This window comes from Anopheles moucheti, chromosome 3, assembly GCF_943734755.1.
Source record: "Anopheles moucheti chromosome 3, idAnoMoucSN_F20_07, whole genome shotgun sequence".
In the NCBI taxonomy this organism is placed as follows: Eukaryota; Metazoa; Arthropoda; class Insecta; order Diptera; family Culicidae; genus Anopheles; species Anopheles moucheti.
In genome coordinates, this window is record NC_069141.1 from 57,410,985 (window position 1) to 57,431,523 (window position 20,539).

The 20,539-nt window shown below is 41.2% G+C and overlaps 1 protein-coding gene across 1 annotated transcript in view; it reads right to left on the reverse strand.

Moving 5' to 3' along the window:
- Positions 1-19,870, reverse strand: part of LOC128303377 (serine-rich adhesin for platelets) — a 39,037-nt gene extending 19,167 nt beyond the window's left edge. The window contains exon 1 of the mRNA XM_053040311.1: positions 19,760-19,870. Within this exon, the coding sequence (XP_052896271.1) occupies positions 19,760-19,870 (111 nt within the window). The remainder of the gene's footprint in view (positions 1-19,759) is intronic.
- Positions 19,871-20,539: the final 669 nt, after the last annotated feature.

A 20,539-nucleotide genomic window follows, 5' to 3' on the forward strand; every position in this document is an offset into this window, starting at 1 on the left:
AAATATTGATTAACATAACTTTTGAAAATACAAAACATACAAACATAAAATAAAAATGAGCACTCACATTACCATGCCTACATTCAGTGTCATTCCAGTTTCTGTTTTATTTTCCTTTTCGGTTCTGCATTTCGAAAGAAAAAAGCTGTTCCATTAATCGTTTCCACTGGCACTGGGTGCAGCAAGGATCATCGCCTACTATGCAAATTGATGCAACACATCCCCGACACATCAGCGCAAACAAGACCACACAAATTACGCCCTAACGGTGGATGGTGTTGTACGGATCATGTTAAGTTTATTTTAATCACCCTTGTGGATAACAGAGACATGGCGAAACCGAAACCGTCGCAACACTGCTCAGTAGTGGCTGCGAAGAAACGGTAAGATGGGCCAAACTTTTCGCCGGAGACAAGTTAATCAAATTAAAATTGCAACAGCCAAGGTGCAGAAATATGTTTCACACCGCTGGTGGAATAGTTCAGCGAGAAACTCGGAGATGCAATGGCAGCAAATGAACGTTGCGCAAGGCGCTGTATGTTTTGTCCACAAACGAACGACACACCGGCTCGTGTACCCACTGAATATGAGCAAAAGTTGAAATTCATTAAATGTAAATTTCTGCTGCGGATGTAGTAAGGATACGGCGGTGATCGTGTTCTCGTTTTTTTCGTGTTCGTCCTGTCATTTTACGCCACGCTAATGTACGGGGCGTGTGGGGCTGTGTACTGCTTTTTAATTCCTTTTTCGCCTGATAACGCTTTGAATAAAGTTATGTAGAAAGGATGTCGTGCAACGCCGTTTTGCGAGTGTTTGGTGAGAGGAAGCGAGGAAATGTTTTTCCATCGCAAGAAAAATAAAAGCAAATGAAAACGTTGCTTTGATGAACTGAAACGGTAACTGCACGGAAGGATGTAGGCTGGGTTGTAGCGCAGAAAATGAAGAAAACAAAACTCGACTCTGAACTCTTTCATAAATATGTATTGAAACTTTAGACATGTGGATTAGCTTTGCGAAGGCTCTGGCGCAGTTTTATTTTTAATTTTAATTAAATAACAAGCTGGCGTGGCAAGGTGTTCTTTGTTGAAGTTTGCTTTAGAAAAGTCATATGTTGTATACACGACTGTAGCTTTTAATGCTTGTTTTGATGCCTTCTTGATTGACTTGCAAAAACACCGGCATGGATAATACAGGCATCTAAACACAAGAAAGTAAGCTGAAAGGCATTATTTTTTTAAACTTCGTCGAAGTTTGGATAAGATAACACAAATGTTCAACTTAAGAAATTATAAAAACCAATATTAAAACAAGCTTTCCACAAGTACATTTTCGAGCCAAATGGAAGGTTTTTTAAACACGCCAGTTTGTGGGTATAAAAAAGTAAGTATACTTACTTATAGTAAGTATAGGAAGTAAGATAAATACGAAAAAGTATAAAAGATAAGTATGCTTATTTTAAACGAGCAAATAAAGTTCAAGCTACAAAAAGGCTATTGAACAGTGTTTATATAGAATGAATTTAATTCATCCAGGTTGTTGGAAATATTTTGCATGAAAGGTTTCATGAAAGTTTTCACAAACACTTGACGAAAGACTAATTGCCCTAGATGAACTTGCCTAGATCAATAATGAATTTAGAATAAGGAAAAGAAGACAAATGAATAAACAGTAGCAAACAGAACACGGACATCGTAACACACGTTTTAAGGGTTTCGGAGAAAAAAAACATTTTTGCGAAAGATACAGTGCGCGGATACAACGTTAAGTAAGATTTCCCACATTTTTGGTCCTTCGAACCGGATCCGTGTGCTAAGTATCTCTCTTCGCTCTACCACAAGAGCATCGGTAATTTCGGTACGCTCCGCATCACGAGCACGGCGCAGCATCCTACGCGCCAATCCGAAATTTGCGCGCTGAGTTCATTGGTCTAGGGCAAGGTCAACGGTCGGGCTCACGCATTACATTAATCGCTCGGAGTTAAAGTGTTAATACTTTTTCGAAGTTCAGTTTTTTAATCACGCGTTCGGTAGTGAAAGTGATAATGGACAAAAAACTGAAAGCTGCACAACACAAAAAGCTCATTGCGTTGGAGCATATCAAATCGCTGGAGCGGTTTAAAGAGTCCTTCAGCAGCGGTGACGCCAGCCAGATTCCGGAGGCGATGGAGGGGCTGGAGCAGCACAGGAGCGACTTTTTTGCCGCGGTGGCAAAACTGGAGGAATGCGACGACAGCAGCGAGGCAATTCAATCCTGTATCCACGACAGGATCGATATGGAAGAACGGTGTCGGCGACTAAAATCTTTCTTAAGAGAGAATCAACGCAAGGAAGCTAGCCCGCTGAACGATTCGACACTTTTGGCAAATTCTACTCTCGCGTTTGGACGGCCAAACGCAACCAACCTTCGGTTGCCAAAAATCGATCTACCTACGTTCGATGGGGATTCGACAAAATGGTTGTCATTCCGCGATCGTTTTGTTTCGATGATTGACGCTTCAGCAGAATTACCACCCATTGCTAAGCTTCAATATCTTCTTTCTTCATTGAAGGGCGAAGCAGCGGTGCCCTTTGAACATGTGGCTCTGACGACCGAGAACTACGCAGTGACGTGGGCGTCACTACTTAAGCGTTACGATAACCCGCGAACCCTGATTCGCGAGTACTGGCGGAAGTTACATTTTCTTCCGGGAATCGAGACGCAAACTGTCGACGGGTTAACGTCGTTGGTGGATGAATTCACACGGAATGTGAAGGGACTGGTGAAGCTACAAGAACCAGTCGATTCATGGGACACCCCCTTGTCCAACTTGCTACTGATGAAAATGGACGACGAAACCATTTTAGCTTGGGAGGAACACTCAGTACAGTTTAAAAGCGATAAATACAGTGAGTTGATCGAGTTCCTGCAGGATCGAGTGCAAATTCTGAAAGCGAGAAACAGCTTGGTGTGCGGAAAGATGGCTTCTACCAAGGTGGCCGGCGCATATCGTCTTCCTGCACAACGAAAATCAATCATAAACGCAGCTGCAGTGCAGAAGAATCCATCCAGCTCTGCTTCTTTTCAACAGCAGACATGTCCGTTACAGTGTCCGGATCCTCATCTGTTACGCAATTGTCCGGTATTTATCAGCAAGGATATACAACAACGACGAGACATCGTCAAAACAAAGGGTTTATGTTGGAACTGTCTTAGTAGTTCTCACCAAGTGAAATTGTGCAAATCCGGGTATTCGTGCCGCTCATGCCACGAACGTCATCATAGCCTACTTCATCACGCATCGCAATCATCTGTAACTGTGCAACCAAAAGTTACTTTAGCAGCACAATCCGACGACGAAATGGTGTTCCTAGAGACTGCATTAGTTTACATCGAAGACGATTATGGCACGAGATACGAAGCAAGGGCGCTTCTTGATTCTGGTTCGATGTCAAATTTCATATCGGAATCATTGGCTCGGAAACTCGTGACACCTCGTATGAAAGTGAATGTGTGTATTTCTGGCATCGGCAAAGCAATGCACCAGGTGAAGGGTTCGATCACCGTTAATGTTCGATCCAAGGACCTACATTTTGCCACACCGATGGAATTTTTCATTTTGGACGCACCTACGGCAGACATTCCTACCAAACCGATAGACGTTTCTTCATGGAAAATGCCGAATGTGACGCTTGCAGATCCGAATTACCACGTTCCTGGTAAGGTGGATATCGTCATCGGTAGTAATCCATTTTGGGAGCTTCATACTGGACGCAAGCGATCGTTAGGAACCGGCAAGCCGTGGCTAGTGGAGACCCAATTGGGATGGGCTGTTTCCGGGAATGCAATGCATTCATCTCAGTCCACACGAGTATGTCATGTTGCAACGAGGGAAATTCCATTGGAAACAATCATGACACGTTTCTGGGAGAGCGAAACCATCTCCGATGAGCCGGCTCTGTCGGTGGAAGAAGACATCTGTGAGAATCATTTCATCGCCAATACAACTCGGGATGATTCTGGAAGGTATGTCGTTAGCTTGCCACACAAATCTAATCCTAGTGTCATTTTAGGAACCTCAAGGCAAATAGCAGATCGTCGTCTGCTAGCGGTAGAACGGCGCCTGAAGTGTAATCCTGACATGAGAGAAGCATACTCATCGTTTATGCAAGAGTATGAACACTTGGGACACATGAAAAGGCTCGAGGAGCCAATCGATGATTCGTGTCCACACTATTACTTACCGCACCATGCTGTGGTAAAGGAATCCAGCACGACCACCAAGGTTCGTGTAGTTTTCGATGCGTCGTGTAAGACGACGTCAGGTTTTTCGTTGAACGACTCACTGCTGGTTGGACCTGTCGTTCAACAAGATTTGTATACGATAATGCTCCGATTTCGATCCCATGCTATTGCGATCACGGCCGACGTTGAAAAGATGTACCGTCAAATTCGTCATCACTCTGCAGATAAAAACTTCCTTCGAATTCGGTACAGAAAGGATCCGTCAGAACCCATAGCAACCTACGAGCTTCAGACAGTAACTTATGGTACCGCATCTGCGCCATTCTTGGCCACACGAACGTTGAAGCAAATTGCCTACGATTGTCAAGAACAATACCCTCGCGCAGTGAATCCGGTGCTTCGAGATTTTTACGTGGACGATCTATTGACGGGGACGAACGAGTTGTCGGAAGCGATCGAGATGCAGAAACAAATTTCAACCATGTTGCAGTCGGCTGGGCTCACGTTGAAGAAATGGGCATCGAACAGTCCTGAGGCGCTTCATGGGATCCCTCAGGAGGATTTGGCGTTGCAAACTCCTCGGGAATGGAGTACGGCGCAATTTGTGTCCACTTTGGGACTGATCTGGGAACCAACTGAAGACATGATCCGATTTCGCATCGAACTACCACCTGCCGCACCATCATTAACAAAGCGCTTAGTGTTATCATACATCGCGAAGATATTCGACATACTTGGATTGCTAGGCCCAACGATCGTGCTTGCAAAAATATTTATGCAACAATTATGGTCGTTCAAAGAGAATGGTGCTACACTGGATTGGGACAGCGTACTACCATTAAATCTTCAACAGGAGTGGAACAAGTTTCACTTGTCGCTACACTCTTTGCGGGAACTGCGCATTCCACGGTTCATGTCTCTCCCAAACCCAACTACCATCCAATTGCACGTCTTCGCGGATGCCTCTCAAGCAGCATACGGAGCCTGCTGTTATCTTCGAGCAGAAAATCAAGGTGGAATTTCTGTAAACCTGGTGACCGCGAAGTCGAAGGTAGTGTCGCTGGCGAATTCGCATTCTATCGCCAGACTCGAGCTCTGCGCTGCACGTTTAGCGGTGCACTTGTTTCAAAGAATCAGTCGTTCACTCAACATACCTATCACCACCTTCGGTTGGACTGATTCGATGACAGTGCTACAATGGCTGAACTCACCTCCACGTCGCTGGACGCCCTTTGTCGCCAACAGAGTGGCACAGATTCAGGAGGAAACTCGCATCAAATGCTGGAGACACGTCCCTGGGGTGGACAACCCAGCAGATGATATTTCTCGTGGTCTGCTTCCAGATAAGCTTTTAGCTTCCCATCGCTGGTGGCATGGACCACATTGGTTATGCAACAAGGAAGAAGATTGGCCACATGAAACCACAATCGCAGACGAAACCATTGGTCATGAAGAGGAAAGATCTGTACAAGTGGTGTCTGCAATTTCTTCTACGAACGATTTTGGCAGCCAATACTTCGCACGATCTTCGGATTACCTGAAACTTCGTCGAACCACCGCCTACGTTCTACGCTATCTGCGTTGTTTAAAGGAAGGGAAATCGTCGGTATCAGCAGTGAACATGAAACGTACGCTAGCAGAACTCATCGCATTGGTTCCAGCAATCTCAAAGGATGAACTACTTCATGCTGAGGTACGCTTGTCTCAACTGGCTCAGAATTATTCGTTTCCCGAGGATCTTCACGCAATCACGAGTGGCAAGGACATCCCGCGACACTCACGGTTAAGATGGCTATCTCCTTTCATCGATCATGCGGGAACGTTACGTGTTGGTGGCCGGCTTCGGAATGCTCAGATAATAGATGACACCAAACATCCGATCGTGTTATCATCGAAACATCCGCTTGCAGCATTATTGGCTCGTTGGTACCATCATAAACTGTTGCATGCTGGACCGCAACTTCTACTCGCATCACTTCGTCAGCGATACTGGATACTTGGAGGACGCAGTTTAACAAAAACTGTTTTTCATCGGTGTCACCAGTGTTTTAAAAGTAAACCTTCGTTGGTGAAACAGACTGTCGCTGATCTTCCTACATCGAGAGTGTCACCGACAAGACCGTTTGCTGTGTGTGGAGTAGACTATTGCGGACCGGTGATGATTAAGTCAGCTGTTCGAAATCGAAGTGCGACAAAGGCGTACATAGCCATATTCGTATGCTTCTCAACGAGAGCAGTGCACATTGAACTGGTCAGCGATCTAACGTCTTTTGCCTTTTTAGCGGCGCTTCGTCGGTTCGTCGCGCGCAGAGGACTAGTCGCTGAAATCCATTCGGACAACGCTACCAATTTCAAAGGGGCTGCGCACGAGCTGCATCGTCTCTATCAGATGCTGAAGTGCAAAGACACTGATCGAGAAGTTATTTTCAATTGGTGCACTAATCACGAGATCCAGTGGAAGTTTATTCCCCCACGGGCGCCTCATTTCGGTGGGTTATGGGAGGCTGCGGTACGGTCGGCTAAGCATCACATTGTGCGGACGATAGGAACGGCGAGCCTCACCCAGGAAGGCTGGTTAACACTGTTGGCTCAGGTCGAGCAATGTCTCAATTCGAGACCACTAGTTCCGTTATCAAGCGAGCCCACTGATATGGAACCATTGACACCGGGTCATTTTTTAATAGGGTCAAACATGTTAGCACCACCACAGATTGATCGTAGAAATATTAGTTCAAATCGGTTAAAGGAGTACGAGCTAGTTCAGAAACACCTTCAATGTATATGGGCACGGTGGTACCCCGAATATTTGCAGCAATTACAGGCCCGTGCAAAGAATGCTGCTCTAAAACCGATAGAATTAAAGGAGGGACAACTCGTAATAGTCCGGGAAGACAATAATCCACCTACATTGTGGCCAATGGGTAGAATTACGAAATTGCACCCAGGGAAGGACGGAGTAGTTCGCGTTGTTACGTTGCGAACGGGTGCAGGAAAGGAAATAGTGCGTGCCACTGCTAGGTTAGCAATTTTGCCAGATCCTGATATTATTCAAGATTGCTAATAGTTAGGAAAGCGTATGATAGGAAATCACTTCACTTACACTAGTTCACGTTGTGAATAATTTAACACTTGTTCATCAACCAAGCCATTTAATTGAATTCATAGATAAGCCACCATGTGTTAGATTAGTTTAAAGAAGTTCCTTCTTTGGTGGCCGGGAATGTTGGAAATATTTTGCATGAAAGGTTTCATGAAAGTTTTCACAAACACTTGACGAAAGACTAATTGCCCTAGATGAACTTGCCTAGATCAATAATGAATTTAGAATAAGGAAAAGAAGACAAATGAATAAACAGTAGCAAACAGAACACGGACATCGTAACACACGTTTTAAGGGTTTCGGAGAAAAAAAACATTTTTGCGAAAGATACAGTGCGCGGATACAACGTTAAGTAAGATTTCCCACACAGGTCATATTCTAAATTTTGTGTAGTTGTCAAAACTTTGGCTGGAGGATAGATATTAGTTAGAGGCGCAAAAACCAGCATTTTCGTGATGCTTTTCAGACGAGCGAATATTAAACCACTAATATTAAACTGAAATATTTTTTATTTCAATTTAAACGTAATACTTTAGAACTGTATTTAAAACATTCTTACAAATCACGGATGTTTAAGCTCGACTAGTTTGCGGTACTCACTCGACAAAAGTTAATGTTTTTATAGTAATTTTTTGATTATGTTACCCATAAAACAAAACGAAACCTTTTATTTGTTTCGTAAAGTATTTGTAAACCGAGTGGGGAACAGTACACATTAAGTAATGAAAATTTATTCGACATTTTGACAAATTCTAGTTATAAATTTGCGAAACATTGTTTTCAGAAACACGTCTTTGAACAAATGCATCTCGATTATCATGAAAAATACTTTTGGTTTTGAAGAATCTCGATATTTATTGCCATATTTATATCTCCTTGTTCTTGTTTGTAGTCTTTCTTTAGTACTAGAGTTTCAAACAGTTATTTCACAACTTGTCAGAAATTGAACAATTGTATTGGATCCTCCTTATAAAGACTTGATTGTAAAATAATTATAAAAAGGTAGTTCAATATAAAATGAATTATTTTTGTTAAAATAAGCATATGAATTTAAACTTATTCTTACAAAGTTTAAAGATACATATAAACTTTAACAGAGATTGAAAACATCCAACAAAATATTAATGCAAACGATTGAAGAACGTCGTATTCGCTTATCAAACGCATCTTCGTATTTTATGCTCCATAATTAATACCATGCACTGAAGGTTGATACTGACACTTCAATCGAAAGTAAACCCTGCCAGCGCAGTTGAAAGATGGGACTGAATAATGCAAGAATTGAAAGGCACTTCGGAAATGCAAACCCCCCTGTTCCGAAGCGATAAAAAGTGAAATTGAAAAGTAACAAAACGGCCAAACATACACGAGATGTTCGCCAATCAAATTTACGATAACCGTATTAACCTTTTCATTAGCCGTCTCGCATACGCATAAAATACCGTACTCGAGGCGCCTTCCGGATCGTCACTTTTTCGGAACATTACATAAGTGTCGCAAAATAAAAACGGAACTCAGGCAGACACAATCGAGTCACGGCGGTTATGGAAGAGAGTGGCACAAAACAGGAGAAAAAAACACAATGAAACCAATAAGCAAATGAATGCCGTGACATTCAAAATGACATCGAACGGGGAAGTGGAACAGGCACGCGCCTGTTCCCAATGCGTGCTGCTGCTGTCCTTCGCCACTGGCCGGAAATCGAACGCATCCCGGAAGCATCGGAATCGGATCGGAAGGTTTTTAAAAATGTACCACGTCGACTCCCGCACTTCAAACAAAACAAATCATTCCACCGTTTCACATAAGCAGACGCCAACGGTCGCCATAAAATGTGGATGCTTCCGAAGATGGGCGTTAAATATTTTCCGATACTAATAAAATAAAATTCGGCAAACGATTCATTTGAATTTTCTGTGTGTGTTTCTGTGTGCCTCGTTGCTCATTTTTCGCTGCCCTTCTTCATGCCGATTTTTGACAGACGCACCATACATTTTTCGCACCATTTCGCCCCGGGATGGTGGAAGATGGAAATAAATTTACATATTTATCATCGCATCCCAAGTCGTACACTTTTGCCAAAATTTAGTATGAGGTTCGCTTTCAAGTATGTATGTGTGTGTTGTTTTTATTGCCTTTGCGCTTCTTCCGATACCGATTCCGGTTACGTTACGGTCCGATTGGGCACTATTATGAGCAGCGAGGATGAGGATCGAATCTTATGCTCACGGATGCATAATTTTGTGCGCGCAGTTCAGATACTCGGGATTATCAAATCGCGCACATATTAGCGATGCCATTTTCACGAACGGGAAGATTAAAAACCCCATTATGATATTACGAAATCATCCACTTTTTGCTCGCTTTTTAAGCAATTCGTGTGACATTTCCGCTGTGATAACTATTTCCCAGACCAAAAACAAAAACAGAGTATTAGCTACTCAAACAAAATGTTACATAATCGGAACGGAAAGAAACCTTAAGCTGGAAAAGGTGTTATGTCAAAGCATTGGCATGGGGGGGGGGGGCACAAATTCTTCTCTAAAAGGACTAATGGTTAAGCAGCGCTGGCAGCAGCCACAACGTAAATCATAAATCTTCATCGTTTCTGATGAATGCGTACGACATGGGGCATTCCCGAAATTAGCTTCACCTTAACCGGTCCAGAACGAAACGCAGCGCACGACTCACACGGCACCAAAGTCACGTACGGTCACGATCGGGCGTAGATTTTCTCCCATTCGCCCGGCTACCGGGCTCACGTCATGGCTTCGCTTTATCAATTAGGCCATCTCAATTAGGGTGTCCGTTTCACTTTTCCGCTAATTATCGACCCGTTTGTGCGCCATTAGTGGCGTCCCAAATAGTACACTCTCGCCCGTTCACTCGTGCTCAATCAATTCGTCCAAATAAATGTCAGTGAGTAGGAAGCTGCAATCTTCCCCCGAAAGTATGCAATCAGCTCGTAAATTTGACGTTCATGGTGACGATCGTACGGATCGGATGTTGGTAATGCCCGTCCCGTCCAGAAGATGAGTTCTTTTGCAATTCGGTCTGACCACTCCCAGGGGCGTACCCTTTGGACAAAAGGAAAAGGGCGCAGTGTTGTGATGAGTGTCCAAAGATGACCCGTTCGAAGCAGTTTGTCGACGAGTCTTGCTGCACATTAAGGGTAGACGGACCGGAAAAAAATTATTTCGTCGATCGTCAATCCCATCGCTCGATCGAGTACGGGACCGTAAGAATTGATACCTTCGTAACCGGTTTTGATTGGTGTGGTTAAGAAAACATGGACCCTTTTTGGGCAACGAATCAATAATTATACGCTGTGTTTCACTATCCAGCATGGTTTATCTTTCTAGCATTGAAATTAGTAACCATTAAATTCAGGATATGTAGTAAGCGCAATATTTGCTGAAATGAATTCTCAATGTCAATTAAGTATAATTTACTATATGGTTTAGTGTTGTCAAAATGGAAATGTTCTTTTTAAAACGCTTTGTTACGGCTCTTCTGTTTATAGTTACCGAAAATGGGGACATTGCTTTTTTTCAACCTAATATTGGAAATTCACTTCGAATTTCACCATCGCTTGGCAGAATGCCATACAAATTTCCCTACACCCCGATAACGCTGATACGATCCATCATTTCCGTTCGTTCTTTGTGTTCCAACTCGTCAAAACTTTTTCCGCAACTACCACAACCGTAGCGTGATATTAACTTCCATACGGTCCATAGAATGTGACACTCTTCCGGCGGCACAAATTCTCTTCTCCTTTGGGATGTTTTATCCTTTTCTGGCTGAAATCACTGAACATACCAGTGGGGGCCGCACAGAGCCAGGTATGTTCACAAAGGTAGAGCAGAAAAAGAAAAAAACGCGCCTGCTGAACTAATTCCACCCGGTATCGCTTATCGGATCGTTCCAAAAACTGAGCACGAGAATATATGCGGCCCTTCGTACTAACCATGCGAGTAAAAGATGGTAGCAGTAACCCTATCGGGAGTTCCTACGTAACTCGATGACACGTTCCGGTACGGCGAAAATGTGGAACAATTCCAGTTGGATCATCGACGCCTTCGCTCGGTATCGCTTGTGAGCGGTACGTGTGGGGCTGGCTGAATGGCCGGAAGGCACGCCTTGCGATTCCCACGCGATTCAATGCCTGCTGTTCTTTTCGATTTATTTTGCCATTTCGGAACGTTTGTTTTTTTTTGTTCTTCATGCTCCGGAAACCAGATTTTCCTACCCGTGATCCCCTGGGTGATAGAAAAAATCGGTGTCCTTGAAAGAATTGAACGGTAGAACGTGTGTGCGTAGAAAGATACGGGAAAGGTGCTTTTGGAATTATTATTTTTTCTACTGCACCACAATAAGGATATGACAGGGTGGACTAAGACACAAAGAATGTCAAATAAAACCGGAAACGAAACTGAAATCCGGAAGGGATAAGTACGACATGGTGTGCACTTTATTATTGGCCAGCAAAGGTAAACGTATGACAGTTGTTTTCGGAAGGTTATACTCTTGTTTCAAGGTTTGTTCTACTGGAAACGGCACTGCGATAAATGACCTATAAAAAACTGGCCATATTAAATTAGGAGAGAAAACATCTAATAGGAATAGAATACACATAAACTTTGGCATGTGAGAATGTTATGCAAGTTGCTATTTCTTTATCGAAACCGTCGTTGATCTGTCAAGTTAATTATCTATTCGTTTATGTGGATGGAAACAAAGCTTTCAGCTAAATGGATACGGAATGGCAAAAGTTTCCTAGAGCTTTCCTGACTAGGACTTTGAAAAAAAGAATCACAATGTGATCAGTTATTATCGTGCTGTCGAATGCTGTCTAATGCTGTCTTAATGCTGTCTAAATATCAAATAATACTAGATTTAATTATGTTGCTTGCATTGCTGCATCCCATTGCTGCATCCCATGTTCCCTGAATAGAACAAACAAATTAGTTGCTACAAGTTCGAAGTAAAATTAATTATGGTTCAACGCTGGAATTCCCACATTCAACATACGATAACCACAACATACCTGTTCTGATGTACGTAAGTCAAATATGGAACGTTTCCATCAGCCCTTAAAATATGCAATTTCAATAGAAATGATAAATTCGTAAACATTTATCAAGTCTAATTTTGAGTGGAATCAATTGAAACGTTTTACTGATATACTTGCTCTATGCAGAGTTCTGCCACTATATATTCAGGCTGAAGTAATATACGAGATACAGAAGAATGCATCAATCGAAAATTCTACGCAACAATGGGTTCTCATTTTCCTTTCCATTACCAAGCAAAATATTCCGCTCTGAAACAATAATAATTCGAGGAAATGTGTCATATTCGTGGAGTGCCGTTCCATCTCGATAAATTTTCCATTGAACTTTGTACTTTATGCTTTTCATCGTATGGAAGAAAGATCAGTTCTGTGTAGGTTTTGCTGCAGAGTAGGAAGAACGGCCATACCGTATCGACCTATAATGATGAGTCGGGCTTGCGACACGTCTTTATTCGTTGGTGATTCGAACAGAAGAGAGAGGCTTGTACTCCTATTTTGCTAACGCATGCATCCAGCATCCACACACATGTATGCAAGGCAGCGTTTACCATACATGGTACTCTTCTTAGCTTGTAGTATACCAGTTGGTATATAATTCCTCCGGGGGTAAGAGTCGAGACGTCCTCGGCTGACGTGGTATAGGTGTGCCTCATCATTACATTCGTTTACATTTTTTTTATACAACGTTATAATTCATTTGCTTAATTACTACTTAATACTTAATTACTGATTTACTTATTTTCTAACCCTGGATAATCCCTAACGATTAACCTTTAAGTCGCTTGATTTTGTTTTTATGACGCTTTACTCCTCGATTGTTCATGAAAGTTCTTTCTTTGACGATATTGGCTGTTGTTTTGTTTGCTCTTGGTTGAGTTTTTGTCCGAATATTTGGTGTTACGTATACATTTGTGGCTTCTTGTACAGTTGGTGGTATTTCTCTTTTACAATTCTTGCTTATTTGTCGTTTAACGGCTGCTTCTAGGTTGTGTTTTGCATCGGCAAAGAGTTGGTTGGAGCTTTCTAATATTTGCGCTGAACTAAAGTTATTTGCGTGATTGAACGTTAATTCATTAGGAGTATACTTAGTGGCTGAATGGATTGTATTGTTGTATAGCGCTACTGCTATCCTTATCGTAGATTTGACGTCGTTGTTTTCGTACTTGTGTTTATTTGTGTTGTAAATCTCGGTGATTGTACTATGTGTTTTTTCTATCTGTCCGTTGGATTCTGAGCATGAAGCGTATTTCAGAGCCACTCCTAATGATCCCAAATAGTTTTTGAGTTGCGTTGATCTAAACGTTGTTTCATGATCAGTTATTATCTCGCTGGGTATACCGTATTGTGCAAAATATTGTGAAAGCTTTCTTTGTACTTGGATAATGTTCTTGTTTTTTATGTGTAACATTTGTAGATGTTTCGAAAACGAATCGATTAACGACAAGAAACTCGTATGGTTTATTATGTAAATATCCATGTGTACACGTTCTAAGGGTCTGCTGGTTACTGACCGCGGGGATATTTTTATACGGTATGGCTTACGTTCGTATTTGTGAACATTACAAACTTCGCAATTGTTTATATAATTCTTTATCCGCCTCTGCATATTTGGGAAGAAGAAAGCACGTTTGAGTTTGCATTCGACCTCTGATATTCCCCGATGAGCCCTTTCGTGTTCTCTGGATATGATAATATCCTGATTGTTCGTGTCTATTACGTCTTCGACTATTGTTTTTGCCATGACAAAGTGACCTTTAATTGAATAATTGTCCCTGAAAGCCGTTTGTAACACTTGCGTTAATTCTTCTGGGACAAGAATTGCAGTTTGCTTACTATTATGAAATTTCAGTAAGTAGCGCTTGAAGTCTTCTATGCCAAAATTGTTTTTAGTTATTACTGTTCTTTGGAAATTAGGGAATGGCGTTTCTCTTACAACAGTTGAGTTTGTGTTTGAAATTTTGAAAATTAGCTGGTTGCGATAGTAATTAATCGGTCTGTTCGTTATATGGATGAAGTAATCACTTGAATCGTCGGCAGAATGTACAGTTCCAGAGGATTCGCCCTTTTCATGATTCGTAGCTTTCAGTGAGACCGTTTTTTTTACAGTAACGTTTTGAGTTATTGTTTCGTTTGCGTTGACTTCTTGCGATATTCGACTCAGCGCGTCTGCTACGATGTTAGTCTTTCCTTGCCTGTATTTTACATCATAATCGTAACTCTCTAACTCTAATCGCCAATTAAGTATTTTTGAATTTTTAAATGATGTTTTTATGAATACTAACGGCTTATGGTCGGTCACAAGGGTGAATTTATTGCCATAGAGATATGGTCTGTACTTTCGTATGGCCCAAATTATCGCAAGAGCTTCTTTCTCAGTAGTCGAGTAGTTACTTTCTGTTTTGTTTAGGGTCCTGCTGCTGAATGCGATAGGTCTTTCTTTACTTTCTTGTATTTGCGACAAGACTGCACCAAGTGCATAATTGCTCGCATCTGTTGTCAAGATGAATGGTAGGTTAAAGTTGGGATATGCTAACACCTGGTCTGAGGTAATAATATTTTTCAATTCTCGAAACGCTTTAAGATAATGTTCGCTTTCGAAATTTACTATAGTATCTTTTTTTAAGCAATTGGATAACGGTTTAGCTATTTTTGCGTAATCTCTTATGAATCTTCGATAGTATCCGGTCAATCCTAAAAATTGTTTTAATTCTTTTTGCGTTGTTGGTAGTTTCCAATTAGATATTTTTTCTATTATTTCGGGATTTGGCTTGACGCCCTTTGAACTTATTATATGCCCTAAAAAATGAGTTTCTTTTTTGAGAAATTCGCATTTATCTAATTGGATTTTTAAATTGAAAGCTGTTAATCGTTTCAGGATGCTATCCAAATTTTTTAGATGTGAAGTTAAGTTTTCACCAATAACAATGATATCGTCTAAATAAACGAAGCAAATAGATCCAATAAGACCAGATAGAACATGGTTCATCATGCGTTGGAACGTAGCTGGCGCGTTTTTCAATCCAAATGGCATTCTGGTAAATTCAAAATGCCCCTGTCCAGTCGAAAATGCAGTTTTTTCTTGATACGCTGGATCCATTTGGATCTGATGGAAGCCTGATTTCAAATCTAAAGTTGTGAAATATGATGATTTGCCTAAATTATCGAGTATCTCTTCAATTTGAGGAATAGGATAACGATCGTTAACAGTTTTCTCATTGAGTTTGCGATAATCTATAACAACTCTTATTTTTTTTCGGCCTGAGGCGTCATTTTTCTTAGGAACCACCCAAATTGGTGAAGAATATGGGCTACTCGAGTGAACAATAATTTCATTGTCTAGCATTTCTTGTATTTGTTTTTCTACATCTGATTTGAAATGATGTGGAAATCTGTAGGATTTTGAATAGGTTGGTTCGTTATCTTTTGTAATTATTTTATGCTTTATAGCACTTGTCGAAGAGAGTTTCTCGCCTTCTTTCAAAAGTACTTGAGAATTTTCAATTATTGTATTAAGTAAACTATCTTTTTCTAATGGAAAGAGATGTTCTGTACGGATCAAGGATTCTATAATTTTTTTATCTAATACTTCAAGGTTACGTACAGAGATAGGCGTAATAGTTTCAAAATTATTTACTTTCAACCCAAATGTTTTCTTTTCCGTTGGGAATTTTTGATGGAAACTTAAAACATTAACGGTTGATTTGCCATTTTCGGCTCTATATAAACCTGGCTTTATAATACAATTTTTGTAAAGTGTTTGAAAACGCGGAACAAACCAGTCACCGTCCTTTAGTGTATTAATTGTGATTAAATGGTTAAATATTCTTTTAGATGGAAAGTATTTAGTGAAAGGGAAAGTAATTCCATTGATAATAATAACTTCTTTTGTATAATCGATAATGGAGTTGTTTTCAGCAAAAAAGTTAGACCCTAGTATTCCATCGAAAATGTCGTGGAAATTTACTAAATAGTAAGTCTGTTTTGGCAATCCAAAACCAAGTAGATTAATCTGCCCTTTGCTGTGGACGCAATGCTCGCCTGTTATATTTTTGACACGTGTGTCCTTAATCCAGGTAATCGAAGATTCGGGAATTACACCATGTCTAAGAATGTTCTTATTCGAGCCAGTATCGATTAATAGTTTCAAATTTTGCCCACTTTTAGAGTTTGTGCAGTTCAAATACGGAAGGTAATCTAAGCTGGTTGGGTTACCTCTGTAACTTCCCAAAAATTTGACATAATTTCTCCTTCACAATCGGAAGCATTGGCATCAAGTTGTGGAATTTCGTTATTATTCATAACATTTCTGTTAATCGTTAATTTGCTTCTAATAGACGGATCAACATCCATTTTCTCAGTCGGAGGTTTATATCGAATTTGTTCTGGCTTAATCTGGTAATTCGTTTGGCCAGTAACCCGTGCCTCTGTGTGTATTTTCCTCGAGTCTGCATTTGTTGTAAAACTGTTTAATATTCTATTACTTGCACCAGGTTTTTGAAATTTAGTAACAGTAAGTTGCGACGAAATTTTCTCATTTGCAGTGAATTTGCAAAGAAATGCGTAAGCACTTTCAAGGTCATCCGGTTTCGCTGCTTGGGCGTACCCGAAATACGGATGTTTGAGCCCGGCGATAAATGCTGCTAACACATCTTCATCAATAAATTTACAAATGGCTGTCCAATTGTCACTGTATAACCTGTTCTGTCTAGCAATAGTCTTGATGTTGTGCATTATATCCTTAGTCCTCTTGTGGTATGCGTGTATACTCATTTCATCGCTTTGCTTGTTAGACCAAAGTTGAGCCTTATAAGTGGCAAGCTCTTGGCGATCTCCAAAAGCTTCTACGAGTACCTTTTTAACATCATCGAAATGTAATGGATTGCCTGCGAGACACAGCACATCCTTAGCATTTCCAGTAATTTTATTTAGGATTGATTGTACGTAAATTCCGTACACCTGACTACTCACTACATTTTCAAAAATCTTTAACGTATCTTCTACCACTGTTATCCACGATTGCAATTGCTTACGACTACCATCATAGACTGGTATCGATTTGATTGGATCAGGGATCCGAAAAAAATCACTGTTTGCATGAGGTGTCTGAACAGGCACCGTTACAGTGTTAGGGAAGCACGTGCTTGCAGGGTTCGATAACCTTTGCAGCGCAACTTCGAACGATTCTTGCCTAGCAGATACGTGTTGTATACTTGCGTTTAAGCTGCTCATCTGTGTTATTAATTGAGATAACACATCATTTGCTGCATGTGTCTGCGGTTGCGATTGTTCAAGAGACATTGCTCCTAACTCAATATCGAGATTTGGTATGGGAATATGAGCTAAATCTCCTGATTCGATAGAATCCACACTATCGCTGTATTCTTCCTCACTCACGGGGTCACGCGTAGCGGAAAGAATTTCAGGAAGGTCACTCATAAGGTTGCACTCCGCAAAGAAAAAACAGACTATCTAGTAGTGCTGTATTGTAGATTTCGCGTCTATCTGATAGTGCGCACAAATCTGGTTCGAACAAAAAAAATAAAACGCTCGAACGCTCTCTGTTCTGCAAAAACTCACCAAAACGTGTTCAATTGAAAAAAGGGAAAAAAATCTACCTGATGGTATGATTTATTTTTATTGGTTTTGCGTCTATCTGGTAGTGCGCAAAAAAAATAATTCCAACGTGGAACACTTAACCTTTTAGTCTGGTGTCAACGACCTTGTACAAAAGATTCTCACTACAGCACGTGGTTACAGGGCGGCGGCACCACAAATCACCCGAACTTTGAAGATCGCTCGGAGATGAAATCACGCACTATTTAATCACAAGCTGATTTCGGGTACACTGTCACAAAGATTCACTAGAAAATCAAAATCTTGTGTTTGCACTGTTTTAACCACTGTTTTACCACTTACTATATCCTACCGGCTGCGCCAATGATGAGTCGGGCTTGCGACACGTCTTTATTCGTTGGTGATTCGAACAGAAGAGAGAGGCTTGTACTCCTATTTTGCTAACGCATGCATCCAGCATCCACACACATGTATGCAAGGCAGCGTTTACCATACATGGTACTCTTCTTAGCTTGTAGTATACCAGTTGGTATATAATTCTATATTACCACGTACTTGGACTGGACTTGGTTTTTGCCTCGTTAATCTCCAATCGAAGGTTATTCACCGCCTACTCAAACTTTATGGTTGAACCAATGTTGTCTATATTAGTAGTGTATGCCGGGATCTGGATTGCCGTATAGAAGATGGTCTCCATAGTTACCAAACAATAGAAAAGTTAACCCATTTCCGTGGCAAAGTCCCTGAAAGTTTTCCATCCACCATCACCTGACATGTGACGTGTGCGAAATATTGGATGTAACAATATCGAAGCATGTTTTCTCTACCTAGAATTCACCATTTACATCTAGGCTTCACTGTATCCTCCTTCAACACAGCCCAAAGTTGCACGACGCACACCCACAATTGCATAAGCCGCCCATCATCATTTCGGCTTACTTCGTAATGCCACGGTATTTTTCTTCAAAACCGCGGCGCTATGTTGTGAACAATTGACCATAAATGAGCATCAAAATGTTAAATCAACCGTTTTTACCGTCAACCACCGTCCAGCAAGGCATAATTTTTATAACCTTTCCCACTTTTATGCCGGGACAAATGACCGGGAGGGTGCACATTGCTGATTCACCTTCGCGGCTCCCAGTGCACGCTCGTTGTTAGGGTTGGTTGCTAGGAGGAAAAAATGCTCACTTTGCTCACATTGCTTGCATGATTATGGTTTGTTTGTTTTCTCGTTTAATACTGCTTTGTTTTTGTCTGTTTTGTTTCTTCCTCTTTTCGTCACCTCACTGGTCTGTTGTTTTTTGCATCACATTTATGTGCCGTTCGTGTCAACTCTCTGCGATAAGTGTGAGCATAAACTTTTTTTTACACACCATTTATTCGAGCATACACCGACATTTGCATTTGCTTAATGAGTGGTGTGTATGTGTGTGTGTGTGGGGGGAGCTTTTGGAAATGTTTTTCATTTTCTTGAGTCATTTGAATTTTATTTTGTGAATGTTTAACAGCACAGGCCGAGTTTTTGCTCATTATTGTTCATATTGTGGCGGTGGACAGACAGTATGATTGCAGCGCGAGTTTCCCTTTTTATTTCCTATGTTTAAGAAAGCTTTTTTACTTTAATGGTTGCACGTTGCCTTTTCTAGCATTAACCAGCTGAACCTAGGTTTACAATCAATGCATTAGCTGAGAACACTTAACAACATAAAAATAGGTTTATCCGTGTCGCAACTAAACTATAAACTAACATGTTTCCGTGAGATAAAACGACTAGGTTTACTTACCCGATGGTGAGTAGCATTGGCCGGTGGATAGAAGTTGATTGGATCTACATTGACGGCTGCTGGCTGATCGGTAGGATAGCGCCTCATTGGTAGATGGCTAACTTTCGCCATCTGATGGAATCATACTGTGGAAGAGCAAACGGATGGCTTTTAAAAATAGCACACGTGCCAAATTACCAGAAACGAAAAACAAGGTACAATAAAATCCCATCAAATTGCTCATAAAATCCCGTCCAAATGTTCTCCTTCCGGCATTCCAGCCGTGTCACTTTTTATCACCCACTTCCAGGCTGGCTCGACAGGTCGACAGGTTCGATGGAATCCCGAGCACACCCTAATGCACACGTTTGCCAAATCTATTTATGAGCTTTTAATTTACTTCCGAGCAAAGAGTGGAAAGGATATACCGACGACTACACGACCCCAGGTACAGGTGTGTGTGTGTGTGTCGTAAATCCTCTTGACGATGGGCTGGTGCGTTACTGCTCAGCGCGAAGAACAAGATGATCTTGATGATAAGAGTCGTAACATTCTCGAGGGAAACGCACACATCCACACGGCCCAGAGTGGAAGAGTTTTGGAAAAGTTTCCTTTTTAGCTTTTAATGAATTTATTATTAAGCTGACAAATGACGTGGAAAGTGGCAGCCTCAGAGGTGAAGTCCCGATGGTTGACATGATGAAATGGGTTTGTTTTACGGTCCTACGAGAACATAAACATTAACACATTCGAACGCTGAATTATTTCAACATATTAAAAATCGTATAAGATTTCTATGGC